The sequence below is a fragment of the Hippocampus guttulatus genome, chromosome 12, assembly GCF_054856545.1.
Source record: "Hippocampus guttulatus isolate MCC_2025c chromosome 12, RoL_Hgut_1.0, whole genome shotgun sequence".
In the NCBI taxonomy this organism is placed as follows: Eukaryota; Metazoa; Chordata; class Actinopteri; order Syngnathiformes; family Syngnathidae; genus Hippocampus; species Hippocampus guttulatus.
Window position 1 is genome coordinate 18,487,409 of NC_141272.1, and position 20,827 is coordinate 18,508,235.

Consider the following 20,827-nt stretch of genomic DNA (forward strand, 5'->3'; position numbering starts at 1 on the left):
AGGTAAGGTGGTGCGAGATTATTCAGAGATTTGAAAACAAATAAAAGGATCTTGAAAATAACTCTAAAATGAATGGGGAGCCAGTGAAGGGATGCCAGAGTAGGAGTTATGTGCTCCCTCTTACGAGTACCAGTCAAGAGGTGAGCAGCGGCATTCTGGACCAGCTGAAGGCGCTTAATGGAGGACTGGCTGACTCCAAAGTAAAGGGCATTGCAGTAATCGAGCCGGGATGTGACACCCGAATTGGAGTTAGGCACACCATGCCGGAGCGATCGAAGTGTGTCTCAGATCCCGTTTTAGCTTCACGAGCTGACCGCTACGTTTGCCGCGGCGACGGCGGCGGCGCTTCTGTGAAGGGGGCGAGCGAACGCGGAAGAGATTAGCCGGCAGGTTAGCCAAGAACGGAGGTAGCGTCTTTTCACCACCGTCTTGCCAAAACGCGGCCGAATCTCCGACGTGTTGTTAAATCAATAACAACGATCGGCGATCATAAACCAACCGAGACGGTGTTGGGGAGGTAAAGTAAAAAAACCTGAAATGGCAGGAGCGTCGCCGAACACACTGGCGCACAGGCGGCCATCTTGGGCTTTTTTTCTCAAGTGAGAAAACCCCACTGTAGTCACGATAATATCTTGACAAAAATAATCTAGAATAAAAATTAACCGAACGGAAAAAAATGTGCTACTGGTCAACAGGTGCGAAAGTCTTATTGAGAGTTGAAAGATTTGTTGGATTGGGATGTCCTCAAAAATACTACAAAATACTGTGGACCATTTTTGTGGGTTATTTATTTATTTATTTATTTATTTGCCTGTACCAAAGAAGAAATGTTATTTTTCATCTTTCTTTGCCAGTTTAGCTGAGGTAACCATTCAATAAAAACGAAAAAAAAAAAACATGCACGGTAGGTTAATAGAACACTCCAAATTCTCCCAAGGTGTGATTGTGAGCGTGAAATGGATGTTTGTCTATGTGTGCCTCGTGATTGGCTGGCAACCAGTTCAGGGTGTACCCCGCCTGCTGCTTGATGACAGCTCCAGCATGCATCCAGCATTATTTTTTATTCTTACTTTGGTTTTGAATCTGAGAGCTCTTATTTTACAAACCTTATAAACATGCACAAAACATTACCAGTATATGCATTTGGGGGTGCGGGGGGTGACCAAATATATCAAGCAGGAGAGACTTCATTCCAGACACCTTCAGAAGCCCAAGTTTGTCAAACTCAACTATCTCTTTTTGAGGAGAGGCTATTTCACACATCACATTTCCAATTATGTCTCCTTTTACCAACTTGGGAGAAGTTCTTGGCCCTCAACTTCACTTCCTTCTCCACCAGCTGCTGTCGGTGGAGAGTTTCATCCTGCAGTCTTTTCTCTGTTTCTTCCCTCCTTTTCCGCTCTTCTTCCAACATTTTTGATGAAATGCACTAAGGAGCGGCACCCAAATTTCGTTGTATTCTATACAATGACAATAAAGGCGATTCTGATTCTGATTCTGATTTGATGGCGAGCGAAGCTCTCCTGTTCCTGAAAGAGAGATTTTTCTTTCAATCATTTTGACTAGAGTACATGTGAAGCAATATGGATCTTTTTGATGTTTTTACTCTGTTGTCCTTGCGCTCATCACAACATTCTATCCCCATACAAGCTTTTCATTCAGACAACTATTTTAACACTGTGACATCTGGCAGACAATGAACTGATAAAAAGGAATGAAAGGACTTCATTACAGTATTGAATCGTTCCTCCTCATTGATCCCGTCACACCAAAACGTCATCAATCAGGCAAATCTGATTTCCGCTGCTGTTGTATTGACACATACCCAAAACTCAATGAGTCTGGCTTTCTCCATCTGTGCCTCTTTCAGCATTTTCTCCATCTCTTCCATCTTCAGCACATCCGTTCCTCCAACACTTCTGGTGGAAATAAAAACACAGCATCTGCATTCAAATGGTTTCTGAGATCATCAGGATTTTACACAGTGATGAGCAACTCTGCTCTTCAGGGTGGAAATCCGTGAAAAACAACCTACCGAAAAAAAGCATCAGAGGAAAGGAGTCTGTGGCCGATTTCAATATTTTCATGTTTGTAGGCGAGAAACTGTACTTCCACCAGGACAGGCTGCTTTTGCAGAATGAGGTTGGAAATAGGTACATTTTAATCACACCGCAAATGAAAATTTTGACAAACTCAGAATGTGATGAGCCAGAAAAATGAATGCAGACTTTTGTTCATAGTGTGTGTGACATGACAGTGTCAAAACGGGATTCGAATAAGGACTGATGCTGACTGAGCAGAAACACGGATGTTTCCTCTATTTAGGCCCTTGGAATCCAATATGCACTTTTAACGAGCGTAGAAATGCAATTACAGTTTTGCAAAATATTTTACCAATACAGTTTTATCTCTTGTGAGCTACAATAAAGCTGCGAACATGTTGAGCTGAGAGCTTCCTGCAGCAAACGCTTTTGTGACACGGCACACAAACTGGTTCCTACAGATGGTCCCCAAATTAAAACGTGCAGATAAAGTCAATTGCTGGCGGGGAGCAGTTTGGGAAATGGTGCCTGTGAGTGCTTTTATCTGTGTGCCTGACTGAATCTGTCATAAAATAGCTCAATGGGATTATTCAGAATCTTGGGCCCTTCTTTGGTTCTTAAAATATGTGTTGCTATAGCACTGCCCACGAGGGGGTTGTATTGTATATTGATGGCATAAGTAGGTCACTTCTCACAAATTCACTCATTCATTTGACGAACACCTCACTTCGTTGCGATTTTGTGCACTTTCTGAAGTTCCTTAAATGCCCGCACTGATAGAAAAATGATTTTTTTGTGCCATTAGCGATTAGTATAAGCAAGAGTAATGGCTGAAGTTGTCGTGGGTACCTGGACAAATTATCTGGCGAGCAGGCGGAGTTGTTGCCTGTGGACACACTGGTGTCCATACTGTCTGAGCTCTCCAGGCTCAGTGTGTCGTAGGGCTGCTCTCCGGCTGATGCTGGATGGTGGTGTAGGATGGAGTGCTGGACCAGAGGAGGGGCGCCTGCAGATCTGTGACTCAATGTAGGACTGTAGGTCACTGCTGGGGAGCAGGGGGGCGCGGAGGTGCTGAGGTGAGGCTGCAAGCGATGGAGTGCCTCCCACTGGCACTGAGCCTCTTCTGCTGCTCTCTGCTTGAGCTCAGCCAGACGACGTCGCTGCTCTTCAATTACCTGCTGACCTGAAAAATATGACATTGAAATCATGTTTTTTGTTTATTTTTCTTTGCTTTTGAGCAGTGTTAATATACCATATTTTCCACACTAAAAGGCGCACTGGATTATGAGGTGCACCTTCAATGAATGGCCTATTTTGTAATTTTTTTTCATATATTGGACACACCACATTATAAGACACAATCTACAATGCATCCACTAGATGGAGCTACGCTCAAGGAAATGCCATCAGAACACTACACTCCACCCTGATTTATATCGCGACGATCAGATGTCAGTAAAACGTATTTAATACAGCAGCGACACAGTTCACTTCACCAACAGCAAGTTATAACATTGACTCGTTAACGTTGAACTCTCTTGCCGCTGCTCTATTTCCATGTTCAACTGCGAAACCGATCGCCTTGAGTTTGAACTCTGCTTTGTAAGCAAGGAGCCATTTTGGGGTTGACATATTACCGTAATAACCATACACAAGGCGCATCGGATTTTAAGGCTCGCTGTGAGCTTTTAAGAAAATAGTCCGGAAAATACGGTACCCTTTCTCCTGCAAGCAAAATAGCCCGTAGGTCAGCAGACACCCACAACAGGTCAAAGGCAGCTCATTAATATCAACATGTAAAGAGATACCCAAAGCTGGCTAAGTTGAATTAGTTCAATTCTGGCAAGAATCGGCAGTAAAGAGGCACTTTGGACCTTCACCCCAAAAGATTGGAAACATGCATGATTTATTGCCCACCAAAAAGAAAGACGGGATAGTCATGAGAGAAGATGAAAAATCATTTTTGGGAGCTAATGACCCACCAGGAAATCGGGCATGAAAGGAGACGGAAGGTCAGAGCCGTGAATTCATGCCCACCAACAGTCTCGGGAGGGTTAACGTTGCTCTTGCCGCATAAGACGGTAAAAGTAACACCATGGTAGTTTTGAGGTCACACTGTTGCAAAGGCTACCTGCTGATCTTCCCTCTATGGGTGGCTGACTGGAGGCCGGAGGTTCTAAAGACCGCAGACAAAGACAGGCAGATGGAAAGGATCTGTACATGCTGTTGCACAGTGCATACGAAGTGTCCGGGCAGCACGGTGGTCGACTGGTTTGCACGTTGGCCTCAGAGTGCAGAGGTTCCGTGTTTGATTCTGCCCTTCCTGTGTGGAGTTTTCATGTTCTCCCTGTGCCTGCGTGGCTTTTCTCTGGGTATTCCGGTTTCCTCCCACACTCCAAAAACATGATATGGAACACAACTCAACACAATCATGTACGTATTGGCTTTATTCTAAGTCATCACTGTCAATAATATTACACTTCATGCCTATTCTCTAAATATTTGGGACCCCTGACTAGGAATGACTGATATGATCAGTCAGCAAAATTGTTCTGGCCCAACTCTGGTCCACATACACCACTTGCACTTGGCCCACATACCTCGATGAATTATGTATGTACATAACATATTGACACACGTCGCAATTTATTGAGCCAAGACAATATGCTTTTCATAAATTCATGAAAAAGGATGAAGACAAAGTTAGGGTTCACATGTTAACCTGGCCCTTGGGAGGCGCTCCAGTTTCCCATTGCACACCCCTGGGTTTAGGTTGCTGTTTCATTGGTGCAGTGCATGATTTTTCGTGTTTTAATTCTCTTTCCTTCATTCCAAGTCTTTGCTGTCGCAATGTTCTTGCTTGATAATAAAATATAGTCAATGTAACGAAAACATAAAGTGTGTGTGCACAAGCGCATGTGTGTGTTGGTGATGTTGGGTGGTGGACTCGTACAGGGCGCAACTCAAGCCAGGAACTAACAGATTCTCATTAGGCTTAAGTGTGACGCTCAAGCTCTGCCTGATGAGTTGTCTATGTTTTCCCTGTGCACCAACAAAATACATTTTTATTCAAGTCAATTGACTGGGGCTTGATGAGCTCAATGGAATAATCTTTAACACATTTAAATTTGTCCAAGGGACTCTCTATCAGCACACAATGTCAGACATCGAAAGGCAGTGAGAGAACATCCTCCAGTGTGTCGCAAAAGACAGTCAGGCACCGCATGCAGATTTGGATGTTCAAAGAAGCAGTTTGTGCCTCTGGGCAGAGCGGGCCTCGCTCAAGTCAGTGAACCAAAGCTGTTGTTTAATGCATGCCTTTGCATGAATCTTCTACCAATACTGTATTCCAAAGCATGGGGACAAAAATAAATTCACACGGGTGGTACATGAGCCGGCGATGAGCACACTTGCAGAGAATTTTCATCAGAGACTGTATGAATCTCACACAGAGGTGGGTAGAGGAGTCAAAAATTGTACTCAAATGTATCTGTACTTTCTAGATTCATATAACTCGAGTAAAAGTCAAAAGTAGTCCTCCAAATAATCACGTGAGTGACACAAATTAATTGTTCACTGAAAAAAATCTTCAAATACTGAGGAAACTTTAAGCACTTACTACCGGTAATTTATCTTTTCAATAGTGAGAGTGTCAAAGAGACAAAAATAAAAAATAGGAATATACAAATTCAAATATTGTCCAATAATATCACTTTAAAATATTTTCTTAGTGAAATAACATTGGCCTCGGCAAATTCAGCCCAAAGAAATGGTTTCGAATTAACTTTTTTTGTTGACACACTTCATCAAGCATCACGAGTCACGAAGTCTCTCTAAATAGATTACAAGCAACAATAAATACAAGCTTTGAACAGAATGTAACCCAAGTTTACTTGAGTAAAAGTAGTGTTCCTTCATAACAACATTACTTAATTCAAAGGAAAAAAAATGTTGCATAAAAACTACTCTGCTCAGTACAATGTGACCAAAATTTTACATGAGCAAATGTTATGACATCACTGTAGCTTGTTGCTCCCCACATCTGATCCTTCAGTGGTAGAATAAAATCCTTGGGCTTTGTGTATTTTTGTGTTCACTGTGCACAAGAAGGGATATGTTGAGCTGTGGGTGGTGAATAGATTAGAGAGCTGAGTGCCTCTGGTTCCCTATATTCCTTTGTGGTTACTTCTAAGGGATTCTGAGAGGTCTTACAAGTACCCCAGTTCATTTTACATTGTTAGCATCGTTCTGAAGCATTTAAAACTTCTGCTCTCTATCATCGGTCATTGGCTCAACAGATGAATCGCACTGTTTTGGTTTACTGCTTTACGTGTGATGTCATTTACAGGCGCCAGAAAGTGTCAAAACGGCCGCCCCGTGAGATGGTTAAAAATGGGTGGATTTTGCTGCTTAATTCATATTCCACAAACCCAATATTAATCAGATGCTGTGTTTTGACTATGTTGGGGCCGCTTTGTACATATTGTAAAAAACACATTTTACTTGAATTTCACTTGATATAGCAGCCAGTGACTTTTGTCACTGTCTACATCTCACCCACATTCATTCACCTCTCTCTCTCTCTCTCTCTCTCCCTCTCTCTGTCTCGCTCAGTCACACACCCACTGGCAGGCAGCAGCTCCATCTACTGTATACCACGGGGCTCTCAGAAGGTGCTGAGGGAGTAGAGAGAACAATGTTTGAACTGCAGCAAAACACAGCTCCCATCAGCTCCCAGATCAAAGGAACCCAATTACCAACAATCGGCTATAATGAGACCACCATGACTTGAAAACACTGGGACAGATCGGTTCTCTCAAATTGCAATGTTGTTATGCGAGACTGTGGTGGAAAAGACAACAGTCATCGAGTAATATGGGTTTCTCCAGATGTAAACTCATTGACTCATTCGGCTTCTCTCCGCAGTCCTGCTTGAATTCTACACGGGGCAGCGAATAATATCGTAGGCAGCATTCCATTCAGCATGAAGGAATTTCATGAATATCAGTCATGTTTATAGAAGGCCATCAAAGAATAGCGACGCTCTGGCAAACCTTTTCACTTTTTTTTTTTTTTGCACCAATGTTTGAACAGTGTCAAATGAAGCCACTTGAATAAATTTTGACAGTACTGTATTTTTCTTTCCTTTTCAGGCATGAAGAACATCTTTTTATGTTAATTCTCTCACGATTTCTTGGCAATACACATCAATTTAAGCAATTTTAATGATTGTTTTTTTTTTAACACCACTTTTCTTACACACCTAACCAGTCTCATACTGCACGTCTATCTTCTATCAATTACAGTACTTCGCATTATTGTGGCATTGTTCAACTGATTTTTAGTGGTACTGTAAGAATATTTTGGTGCTTTATTTAGATACAAGGACATGCTGAACAATAGAAGTGTTTCTGAGGGGCATTACAATGTGTATAAGTGTTATTGTGTCACAAAAATGTACTCTCAAGTCTCTTGATTGTGAGTTCATATTTACTGTTTAGGAACTGGGGTGACATGTGGTTCGTATTTGCATTGTGATAAGTGTTGAACCTTGTCATAGAACATGATGGAATTTGGGCTGTTTCTTTTTTTTTCAAAATAAAATGACTTAAAATGATCCTCTTATTGGCCCCATATTGCAGTATGCCATCTGTGAGCTGCTTTTATTATATATTTTTTAAATTCATATATTACTATATACAGTATAGTTGATACAAGCCAAAATTGTGTACATTGTGGACTTTTGCATCATCATATCAAGGCTTCACATGATGGAGAAAGAGTGGGGGAAAAAATCATCACATAAAATATACTACATTAAACTATCAACGAATCACTTATGAAATTAACTAAAGATGTAGCGATTCCAGTGAATGCAATGGGTGAGGGTCTACGTGATAGTACGGATATTTTAGAGGTTCTGCATGCAAAATGTGATCCATCCAATAAAAAGTATTCACGCAGATTTTTGTTTCATGATGTTGTACAAATATTCCATCGGTCTCCAGACTTCAAGTCTGACTTAAATTGATCATTAATTCATGTGTTTTGATTTGCAAATTCAAATTTATGTTAATTGCTTTTCCGCTTTGATAACAAATATGTAAATGTAAACTGTATTTAACATTATATCTTGTCTCTCTCAGCCATCTCACGCAGTCAATGATGATATCACGGGAAGACGAGTGTCTATCAATGGGATCAGACTCTATTTGATATTCTTTCACACTCCCCAAGTGCCAGAGTATAATTATCACCATGTCAGGGTCTAACATGCTCATTTGGCTTCGTGTTTAAACTAATTAATTTGAATGTAGTGTGTGTGTGTGTGTGTGTGTGTATGTGTGTGTGTGCTTTCGCTCCTGCGTTAGTGTGAGCCGGCCTGCCGCTCTGCAGTTTTTCAGAATGAACGCTTTCATTATTATGATGACTTGTTTTGACGGTCTCACGGCGCCCACTTCCCCATCACAAAGATGCGAGGAGAACGAGGCTTACTCTCCTCCGGGAACACTTATCAAAACAATATACCAGCCATCATTCAAACACAGCCCTGCACACTGAAACAATCTCTTTTAAAAAAAATTTTAAATCCTTATTGTTTTTTTCTCTCCTCTTAATCCTGCTCTGACTGGAGGGATTTGGTTCAATTCTTCTCATTCAACAAATACAGCGCTTCAGCAACAAATAATATGTTGAGACAAATTCTTGACTATCGCGGGCAAAATGGGTTCAAGCGCTGGCACTGCTGTGCAGCCCCTGCCTTTGTGTTGCCAATCCTTGTAAAAAGTTAATGTAAAGCTGGATTCACAAGGAGCAGCTGGTGATGAAATTATGGTGTAACTGATGCCAACGTGCCAGAGTAGAGGAGTGAGTGCGTGGCCATCTGCGGCTTTGAAGGAGGCTTTCCCTTCCCGCGATACACCACTGGAGAGGGCTCCTTGTACACTTGTACAGTACAACGAAACAGACGGAGGCCAATATTGCACAAAAAGCTGCCAATCGTACTGAAAATGAAATTGAAGTTTGAATGATAGACAATGCTTGAAATAAAAAGTGTTGCCGTTGATTAACAGGTCATTTTTAGATTAGGACTACGTTTCTGGACAATTTTTCAATTTGAAATGCTTTTGTTTTTTTTTTTTAAATCAAGATCATTTGGAGAGAAAAAAACCCCATCTTCAATAAAGCAACACATCTCTCAGAGCTGGGCTTCATTCTATAGCTTCATAACTAACACCTTAAAGTTTATGGAACAGATGGGATGCAAATTTCTTGCAGGGGTATTGCACATAGCACCCCGTTCTTTTTCTCCGAGACCCGGAATGATTACGAATTAATGCGAGACTAAAGAGGCGCATCATGCATAATAAAAAAAGTGCACTGTTGGCAAAAATAGCAAGACGTACACTGTAAACAATGGGGGTGTAAGAGCTCGAAGGGGGAGGCCGCAGAAGCCATGGCGGTAGGAATGCCAAAAACATGTTTTTGAGAGGGGTGAGCCAGTGTTGCCTATTACTATAGCAACAGGAAGACTAGGGTGCTTCAATCAGCTTTTGGTTTGCGGGGGAAGCTGAGAAGAGGCAGCGAAACTGGAGCCAGGGAGTATGCAGCGCTATCCTGGTTTTACTAATGAGCGGAGTGAGACTTGTTTGGCTTCAGCCATTCTGTCCGACATCAACCTGTCCTTCCTGTCACACTGCTCCCAATGCCCTTGAGCCGCCCGAGGGTCACAAGATGCAGAGACAAAGCTGACAACCAGCAGCTCTTTGGGAGCTGGGAGAGTAAGCATGCATTTCGATAAGCTTGGGTTCACTTCTATGTGTTTTTGGATGTTTGGGTTTTTTTCTCACTTGTGAATATGTGTGTGTAATTGGAATTACATTTTAATCAAAGTCGACATTGAACAACAATACACAGATAGGTCAAGAGGTTTAACAATGTTATTTTCGCTAATTTTGTTTTGGTCTTTCAAAATGCGATATAAATATATAGATATAAATGCTGGCAATGGTTCTAGACAGTAAACCTGAAGTCGACACACCTGTGTTCAAATGCCTGTTTTTTTGTGATGGAAAAAATAAAGACAAATTATTTCAAAACCTTTTCCACCATTGTCTCCTATAACTGTGCAACTCCTTGTTTAGAGTGTAAAAAACCCAAAATTATGAATTAACCAATCGCATTCAAATGTTAAATGGGAGTCAGTCAGCACACAGCTTCCACTATTGTATTTAAAGTGCATCTGATTAGGCCGAAATAAATCTCAGACATTGTCGTCGGCTTTTTCTGACATTATGATTATTATTATCACCAGCAGGCCTCAAGGTTTTGTGCCGACACTGACTGGGATTTGGAACTGTTCATCATTCCTTCCACCCTGACTAAGTCTGAAATGACATGAATATTTCTTTTGGAGTGTTTTTTCTTTTTTTTTTTTTTGAGGTAAGTGAGGCTTCTTTTCTTGTACCATAAGTTTTTTTACTTCCTACTCCTTTGAACATATAATTTGTGATGATGACTATTTTCTTTTCCTTTTTTTATATCATGCTTGCCTTCATTTCTTGCCCATTTGTTGCTGTATTGTATATTTAATATGTTCAATGAACAATAAAAAATAAAAATAAAAAATAAAAAAATTCCAAAGCTCTCATCTGTTGTTTCAATACATTACAAATGAGTAAAAAAAAACAAAAAAACGTGATTGACCCTCACCAGGCATGTGCGTGTGTGTGTGCGTGCGTGTGTGTGTGCGTGCGTGTGTATGCTGCTCTGTAGTGGCATACAGGAGGATGTCTGACATCGTCCGGGCATCCAATTTAAGGGGGTATCCAAAGGAGGGAAAAAGCGGGTGGGGTGTGTTGTGGTGTGGGGGGTTCATTGCCAGAGTGTGTGAACAAAGGTAGTGATTTTGAAACTTCAGGAACTACACCCCCAGTTGACGCATATTTGCTGTTTGAAACAATTTAATATAAACCCCCTCTTCCATTCCTGTGTTGACGCAAACAGTATTCACAATTTAAATAAAAAAAAAAAAGCAAAAACAACACTACTCATAATTCTATGGTAAAAAAAGCAACGTCTCCGATTGGTTTAGTGGTTGTTGCCATGACCATCTTGAGCTACAATCGTTTATGGGACAGTAGAATTGGCGCCAGGAGCGATAGCCTATCGTAGTAAGCCGGTTTCTGTGATGATCAATTAAAATCATTCTGGCTCGCACCCTCCTGCTGGGCCTGTTCAGTGTTGACGTCCTATTAAAATCTATCCTGACAGGCGGGGTCAACAAGGTCAATCCATCTGGAGACATATGCCAACCTCTGAGCCCCAAGAAGCTTCCAGATTTACTTGGAAAGACAGCAAACATGTGTTGGGTTTTTTTCCCGCAAATTTATGTTTTGAATGGTAAAGGGTAACAAACACTTTGGACTGAAATGTACACAATAGGGAAATGGACGGACGAATAAATCTGAACGTCTTTGACCAACTATTGATTTCTCTATCTAGTTAGATTACATCAAACGTTTCATCAATATCGAAATGGATCTCCTGTAGTACATTAAAAATCCCAGCGCCAACACCCATTCTGCTCCCATTGGGTTTGACAAAATGATGTGCTTTTTATTGTAACAAAAGAAAAAAAGAGTGAACTAACTCAACTACTGGATCAAAAATCCACACCCTCAGCAAGCACATCATTTTGTTAAACCCAGAGGGACCGAGGAAGACACTTCCTCGACGATGACAAAGGACTTTTGCTCTTGCTGACCAAAAGACAATCAAGTGGGATTGGGAAACAACTCTCTGCAACAGAGGCTAATATTGTGGATTCCTTTCTTTTTTTTATTTATTTATTTTTGCAGATGCAATAACACCCAGGGATGAAGATTTTAGATATCCGAATTCCCTTCATAAAAGGATCTCTGAGTGAAGACGCCAGTGGAAGAAAAAGTCCAAGGTCAATTGAATTCATACAATTGCACTAAGGGACCGATGTCCTGGTTTTTTTTTTTAATTATTATTATTTTTTAATTAATCAGTGTTTTTTTGTACTGGATATTTATTTATTTGCGTTATCCTGTTGGAAATATTGTATTATCATTATTACTTTAATTCTTTTGTGTTGCCTTGTTAGGTTCGTGTCAATCCTCTTGTGTAATGTACCATAGTTGTTTTTAATTGTTAGTTTTTTGTTTTCAATGGCTAGCTCCTCTTTTGTTTCACCCACTCGCATTTGTTATTCTTACCTGCATTGGGTAGATTAGCTCGGTAGGTGTAGTCTTTTGTTGCTCGTGTCTTTTTCTTCCTCCTTACATCTTACATGCTCCCTCCGTTTAATAAATTGTTTGAGTGATGCAATTGCCCCTGCAATTTTTGGGGGGGTGTCCATATTTCTGTATACAGCCGCATAACTGCAAGCATTCACACTCACGTTCATGTCAAATGGGCAATTAAGAGTCAATTGACCTAAGAAGCATGATTTCAGAATTTTGGAAAAAGCCAGGAGAAAGCACAGGGAGAACATGCAAACTCCACAAAGGAAGGCAGTAGGGTCATAAATTTCCAAATTCAATTTGATAAGAAAACCAAGAGTTACATCCTGTACAGTTATGTAATACATGTATTTAAGTTCGGCAGTTGCTTGAACGGGCCTAACAGTGATCCATGAGATGTTGAAAATTGTTTGTAACTGCATTAATGCATTGCAAGTGTTGCTGACTTGAACTTGAGTTACATTGAGCAAACATTTTACAAACCCTTTACGGGGGACTGTTGTTATTACATTTTTTTTCTGATGCTTACGACAACTTTTGGTAACTATTGCCTATTTTTGCCAAATTCTTCTCACATATACGAAGACCTTTCACCAAATTGGCAAAACGCTGTACTTCTCCTGCAAATAAGTCTTACTTAACTCTTCAAACCATAACGTAAAAAAAATTATTTTTGTATCAAACTCAAGCTGTCATATTAGAAAGTACACACATATGCCAACTACACACTGATAAGAAGAATGAAAAACATGTATGACTTTTGCGTTCCCTCTACATAAGGTAGGCGAATGGCCTTGTCAAACTACGCAACTTTTTTGTCTGTCAGAGTCGAGCCGTTTCTCCTCCACATTGAGAGGGGCCAGATGAGGTGGCTCGAGCGTCTGATTAGGATGCCTCCTGAACGCCTCCAGGCATGTCCCACCGGCAGGAGGGCCCGGGGACGACCCAGGTCACGCTGGAGGGACTATGTCACCCAGCTGGCCTGGGGACGCCTCGGGATCCCCGGGGAAGAGCTACAAGAAGTGGCTGGGGAGAGGGAAGTCTGGGCTTCTCTGCTAAAGCTGCTGCCCCCGCGACCCGACTAAGCGGTAGAAAATGGATGGATGGACGATGGTCGCGCCGTCAGACCAGCAGATAAATCTCATTCTGTGTCTTGGACCAGGCAAGATGTCATTCTACTAGTCCGTTGCCGACCAGACCCTGGCCAATCGTTGCGTGCTTCCTCCAAGGTTCAGTCCGCTGGCGCAGGTCCGTCAGGGAGGCGGGACAAGCACCTGTCAAAGTCATGTCGACAGAGACGTTATGTGCATTTGCGTTGTTTATATGTTCAGGTAAAAAAAGAAAAAAAAGAAAACAAGAGAGTATGGACCCGTTCCGGAATGGTGGGGAGAGGGTGGTATAGACTGTTCTCCAAAAAGAACTTGAGATAACAAATTTGGTTAACGACACGACTCAGCTACTAGCTTTGCAATTAGCAGACGTAGCATGAATTGAAATGCTGCGTACACTTTCCAATATTTCCCCTTTTGTGCTAGTCACTTTTTAAGTCAGTTTTAAGTCCAAATTTCAAGTATTTTTGGCTCATTCGATGATTGATTACACGGTCCATTGTCATAACTCTGATGACATCAGTAATTCTATTTCTTTCTTTCCTTCCTCATTCACTTTCTTGTCCTTCTCCTTGTCCTCTCCACGTCTTCTTCATTGGCCTCTTCTAATTCTCACTCTTTCTGCTCCCTCAATTGTACTCCACATCAACAGATTACCTGTGGCTTCTTTAGAGCGCACAGGCTGATTGCAAAGTGAACTAATTATCGGAATCAGTATTTTCCTGTGACAGTGTGACCAGACAATGGACACAAAAGTGTAAATAGTATCCATAGGTTTGTATAGTTTTGCAGGGAGTGTCTTAATCATTTGGAAATTGAGTCTAAAGCACTGAGTTGTGTGTTCTAGTTCTGCAAAAAGAGTGCTGGGCGGTTGGAATGAACTCACACTTTTGCAAAGTGTGTGTTACAGAATGACAAACTCAGTGGAAAGCAGTGTTTGTCCTTTTGGATTTGCAAAGTGGTTTTGCGATAGTCATCAATAGTTTTAGAAATTGTGCTTCAAGAATCCCTGTTAAAGTTTATGCATTCGGGTAAAACTGTAAGTCGTACAAAAACTTGTAATCGGACCTGGAACATCTTGAAACATCTATGCTAATCGTTACCTTTTTTGTTGCTATATTCTTCTGTATTACATATTTGTATTTTATGCAATGATGTATGAACATTTCACTCCAAGAACCACATTGTTGAACCCAAAAAAAAGATCTAAAGAAAGGTAATAATAATAATGAAAAATTATTCAATTCAAATCAATTAATTTTAATGTTTAAAAAAAGGAAACAAAACAGATCTCGAAAAGGTTGGGGGCAATATGTTAATCGTGTGCAGCAATCATTTTATGAATTACATTTTGAAACTGAAAGTGTATTTCACTTTGTGTCCTATCCCACAATCGCATGCTTATTAATTTAAATCTGATCATTAAATAAAAAAGGAAGCATAAAGATAAAGAGACTTTTAATAAGCTTTAGTGCAATAGCTGTTTAATTACTGTATATCTGACAAGGATATTATATTCTTAGATTATTTCTGGAGCTCAGTAACACATTTCTCCCTCGGTGGTGCTAATGTGAAATGATTAGCAATCAGTGTAAGAATGATGGTAGGCCAATAGAAACAAAACAAACACAAAAAAAAGTTCCGAGTATAAGCCAATAGTGAGACCGCGGTGTTGAGTCCCCCTGCGCATCTGATGCAACAGGGCTGCAACTAAAGTTACACCTTCACGCTGCAATACTGTGTCCTTCCGCTTAGGCACATCAAAACCTAGTGCCGCTGTCTGAGCCACATGCAATGAACTTCTGCGCACTCTTCATTTAAACGTGTGGCAGAGGCCAACTTTGAATTCAACATAAACTATTTTCGACAAACTATTACGTACATTGGATAATTTTTTTTCCATTTCAAGGAAACAGTTTGTTACTTTATGCTTTTTTGTGGCGTTGTGTGTGTGTGCTGATGCTCCTCCGCTGTAAAGAATTTTTACTTTGCCACTGTTTATTAATTGTGGAGTAATTGTCTTGAATGCGTAGCAATAACGACCTAAATGCAAAAGAAACACGTAATGCAAAAGTGTTATGGTGAGTCGAAAGTCTATTGGTAGCGGGAAAGTCCCGTCGAATTGATGACGTAAGAGGCGGCTGAACTCTGGAAAGTGCGGAGTGATTTAATGAAATGTGATCCGGTCGGGGCGTCTGGAGTTGGAGAAGTAAGCGACTTAAAAACTTTGTCTTCAAGTGTTCTTGCCGCTAATATCGCTTCACGAACAATTGCTGGCTTCCTAAAAGGGAAGATATGGCTTTTTAAAGCGTGGCTTCGTCTCCGTCGTCGTTCTAAACTCCGTGTGCTTTGCTTTTGCAACGCACTTGACACCACACAGAACTATGGGGTAAGTACAACTTTTTTTGGGGGGCGGGGGTGACTTAGCAGTGAACATCAGTGTCTACTTTTTGCTCTTAAACCCCACGGACTCAGTTTAAATTGACACTTGACTCTCAAACTATTTCTTTGGGATTGTTTTAACCCAAGAATGACATGCTATACGTTGGTTTTCCATTATTAAAATTGATCTTGTTGCTTCAGGTAATTCAGGTAATAAAAAAAAACAGTCGATTTATGCAACATGTTCATAATCGTTTCAATCAATCATTATTTTTTGTGTTTTGTAGTTTTTATGTTTTCAATGGAATGTAAAAATAATTTTATTTTTTTAAGACATGTCGTTCCTCAAACGGATATTGTTAATTTGTTCCAATGACATCAGTGACAACTGTTTTCAGTACAGTACTCATTTTTTAAAAAAAAACTAAACAAAACTATTTTAACGTGTTAAATTGTGCAGTGGCTTTAAAACCCGTGATTCACATTCAGTTTTTGTGTCTTTTTTATGGATGTAAATGTATTTATTTAATTATTTGTTCTGTAGCATCTGAAGGAGAAAACAAAAAATTGTAACAGATGATTTATTTTTGTTTCTCAGGTCTTCAGGTGTTTCCAGGACTACTTCATCCATCAATTGCACTATTCGGGCCATTTCACAATTTAATCGCAGCAGACGATACAATGGCGGCATCGATCCTTCGCAAGAAAATTCACCCCATTTTTACAGGCGGACTTCACGTTCTCCCTCTCCGGCAGGCTAGCCCCAGCCAATCGCGGCCCACGACGGGGGCGGAGCCAGTGGAAAGGCAGCACTTAATTGGTGAGTTTTTCCAAGATGCTTTTTTATTTTTCCACATCCCGAGGTCGGAGCCGCAGTGCAGCACGGGACTAATGTCGTACAGTGAGTACAGCTAAGTGGATTTTTATCGAATGCAGACGATGCTGTTCAATCATTTTCAGATGATCGGTTAGTTGTTGGATTTTATTGGGAGTTCTTATTTTTTATTTTTTTCTTTTGTTTGATTTCAACATTGATTTGTTTTTCCCTACATGATTTAATTAAGCATTTTGATTTTTTTCTGCATTTGAGTTTTTTATTCAATCATTTTTTCATAAAATTCTGAACAAATGAGATTTTATTCATCTGAATCTTTATTTTTGTAGGTGATGGTCACTCAGATTGGATGACGGAAAAAGTTGATTTGTCTTCATTCGTGTCAACCACCGAGTCGTCTCCCAGCTCATCCCTTCCGCCCTCACCATTAGAACAAGATGTCAAGGTGCCCTCAGACCTGGAGGTCATGACCTCTCTATTGCAGGAGGAGCTAGCTCAGCTGGAGGACTACTTCCGCTCCGAGTCCACAGTCACGGCCAGCAAGTTGGAGAAATCCTCGAAATGTGACAAAGGTGCCCAAGCAATGGGCTCACAGTCTTACTACCAGTTACCCTATGGCTCGTATGGGACCGGCCAATCAGACACCAGCCCTGTGGTTGTTACCTTGGCAACAGGGGAACTGGACCTGGCCAGCTTCTGTAGCGGTCCTATGGGCAGATCCAAAATTGCGCGACCTGCGCCATACAACTACCACCACCGTTACCACCACAACAGTGGGCGAAGAATCATCAGCGAGGCGGTGAAAGTCGGGGAGGACGTCGGACTGGATTCGTGGGGCACCAGGGGAAGTTACTCAGGAAGCACAGAGTTTTCTGTGAACCACTACTCCACGTTGAAGACGGTGAGCAAGAACAGCCTCAGTGGCATCAAGAAGGTGAGAGAATGTGCTTTATCGTTGAAGGAAGAGGAGAGCTATTGTTTTTCCGAAGGAATGTTTTGCAGCGAAGAGATTGCGCGAAGTTTTTGCCTGGGTGGCTCCTACGACGGCCACCACAAGCGAGAGGGACAGCTGATGCACAACGTGAAGGTCAATGTAAGTTATGACAGCGCCGGACTCGAGGTCCTGCACTGCAGCAAAGATGGAGGACTGTCTGGAAGTATTCCCCAAGAGACAATGATGGCTGCCGACAGCTACTTCCAGCAATCCATGGCCAGCACAGAGCCATATCATAGCTTTATCGGTGAACTCGACCAGCCGTCGCAAGCCGTGGAGCCCCAACACGGCCACTACCTCTATCCGGAATGCCTTGCGGACCAAAGTTACGAATGTCTGTCCAGAGGAGAGGGCGAAGGGACGCTCCTCGGCGCTCCCATCCACCGCCCGACCCAAAGGCTAAAGGATGAGCCGTGCTCCATTAAATCGACGCTTGTGGTTGGTACCGCTTCTTTGGATTTGAACACTGGGGAGAGAAAGCAGAAGAAGAGAGACCAGAACAAAACTGCTGCTCACAGGTAAACTTGACCCCCCCCCCCCCCCCCCGCGCACTTTAACTGTTCATCATGGCGCTTGAATGTTTTGGAGTCCGTTTTGGATGTTGAAGATGGGCTACTCAATGTCAAATGTTGACATGGAGTTTGTTTGGTGCTCAAAATTGTAATTTCCCCATTGCGGGACAAATAAAGGATATCTTAAAAGGAAGTACCCTGATTAAGTATGATAATGTACAATATGTCCGGTAAATTGATTTGAGTCGGCACTTCTCACTCCTTACATCCCAAGAGACATCCCAAAAGGTTCCACACTCTTTCATCTCATTCATCAAGATGCCAGGCAACCAACCAAAAGTAACTCCAACAAACACATTTCCTCTGCAGGTACAGGCTGCGGAAACGAGCAGAGTTGGATTCTCTGGAAGAGGAGCTTCATGGACTGGAAGGGCAGAACAGGGAACTTCGCGACAAGGCGGAATCGGTGGAAAGAGAGATTCAGTATGTGAAAGATTTACTCATCGAGGTCTACAAGGCTCGCAGTCAGCGGCTCAAACAAGATGGCAGTGCCTAAAAAGCGCCCACGCTGACTCCCTAACAAACCAAGAACACAGATGGGTTTCAAGTCTTGTTCAAACGAACTGGTAGTTGCATGGTTTTGGTATTTAAAAAAAAAAAAAGTTGACTTCAATAATCTGCCGAGAGGAGAGCAGGAAAAAAACAAAAACAAAGCTTCCATCAAGAACAACAGAAAAAAGGGTGTCGATGAACTCTACAAAGCCTTAGTGACGTGATTTCCAGAGGAGATGCTGAACTTGTCCGTGACCACTGTGACCCCAATTGAACTCACAAGCCTTTGTGATCACTTTGAGTTTTACGCTTGCGACTGAGAAAAAAAAAAAAAGTGATAGTCATTGAATTTGCGTGTGGTTTTTGTGACACACACATTGGTGGCATCAAGGCAGAGCCGCACAAAATTATATACATATACAGTATATATATTATATTTTATTTTTACTGAATAATATTCATTTACCATTTGCGTTAAGATGAAGGGAGGGATTGCTGAAAAGGTATGTAAACATGCTCTATAAGTATTCATACTCAGAATCATTAAAGGGATTTGTATTGTTCAATTATTGTGTATTTGCACTTCTTAACCCCACTGAAATAACCAATGCATGTTTGATTTTGAGAACAGCATGTGTGAGTGTTATTTGAAGGCATTGTTCTGTTTACTGCATGACTTCTGGCTCTCCCACCTCATGTGGTCAAGATTTTGTTCTCTTTTCGCCAGTGTGATTCATACTCAGGTTTTGGTTTTGGGGCTCAGAGAAATACTAAATAATTCATTGTCCCAGCAAAATTCCTCACCTTCTTCTTCTGCCTTTGGTTTTCTGGCTGTATTTTGCGAAAAAAACAATCACGCAACAATAAACTCACGATGAGTGTGACTGGACGGAATTGTTGTTATTGACCAATTTGATATTCTGAGAATACAGGTCCTTTTATTGATCAATGCCGATGTCAGGAAATTATGCATCAGGTGAATTACAGCCAAATAAAGCGGTCATGTCTCATTCATCCCTGGCTCGGACTCTTTGTTTTTTTTCTTTTTCTTCCTCCTTTAGTTGTCGGTGTGAATGTAAGTGCGGATGCCTGTATGACCTCTGCGATTGGCTGGCAACCTTTTCAGTATGACCATGTCTTTGCTCTTGGTGGCTGCATTTGTGTCGCTCGGCCACTGCGGGCTGGAATCAAACTGACACCTTTCCACTAAACATCCTGTCTTTTTCTGCAGAAGTTGACGATATCATCTTCCAGCTAAGGGCGTGTGCGCGTATCTGTGTGTGTGTGTGTTTGAGTGAAGTCTCTTGGTATCTCTCGCAGCAGTAGAAGGCCTTTCAAGTGCATGAGGCAATATCTCACAATACTTTCATGAAGGCGCAAGAGATGCAAAGTTGAACCATCAGAATAAAGAACCGGGCTGACAGGGAATGACATGAAAAGTGTCGATTCACTCTCCTGTTCATTTAATTCAGATGGATTTATATTTATAAAGAGTGTCTCCATATTGTGCAAGTGGTCATAACGTGACAGAGAAGTGCACCTATTTAATTCTACTCAACTGTATTTATAGAGCACTTTAAAACGACCACCACTTTAGACAAAATGTTGTAGATGGAGCAAATATCATTTATACAAGAATAAACAATAATGAAGACAATAGAAAGCACAAAAACAACTAAAATCAAGTTTGAGTCGTGGTGATTCAAAAGTCAAAGAAAACAAATGAATTTTTAATTTTTTAAATTAGTATTAGAAATCATATTGAGATTAGATCAAGATGGAAAGTGGCTTTTTGTCCCCGAATGAAGTACTACACTGCGGTGAAAGGTAATTAAAAATGTAGCTATAGTTTAAAGATTGGGGGAAAAAAGTTATGCCGTTTAGGAATCACATTTTTTGAACTCCATAAATACTGCAAATATAATGCTGTACAGATAAACATTAATCGACAACTGTACGTCATGTACACGTTCGCACACACGTCTAATTAGATGCAAATCAACTGGGAGCTGTAAAGCTATAAATGATATAAATTAGGGAGCCTATTCATTTAACAATGTGTTAGTGAAACTTGATTCTGAGTGCTGTGAAATAAATCGTCTGAAGCTACAAATAGTACAAAATGAACGT

General features: G+C 41.2%; 1 protein-coding gene across 2 annotated transcripts; it reads left to right on the plus strand.

Annotated features, from left to right (window-relative positions):
• The first annotated feature begins 15,297 nt into the window (after positions 1-15,297).
• LOC147197727 (uncharacterized) lies at positions 15,298-19,711 on the plus strand. Of its 2 annotated transcripts, XM_086126237.1 has the most exons (4): positions 15,298-15,811; positions 16,403-16,624; positions 16,969-18,151; positions 18,515-19,711. In XM_086126237.1, exons 2-4 carry the CDS (start codon positions 16,486-16,488, stop codon positions 18,699-18,701), a joined length of 1,509 nt encoding a protein of 502 aa, XP_085982363.1. In that variant the 5' UTR covers positions 15,298-15,811; positions 16,403-16,485; the 3' UTR covers positions 18,702-19,711. The 2 variants fall into 2 exon arrangements, with proteins under 2 accessions (XP_085982363.1, XP_085982364.1); XM_086126238.1 differs by lacking the exons at positions 15,298-15,811; positions 16,403-16,624 and adding an exon at positions 16,644-16,771.
• Positions 19,712-20,827: the final 1,116 nt, after the last annotated feature.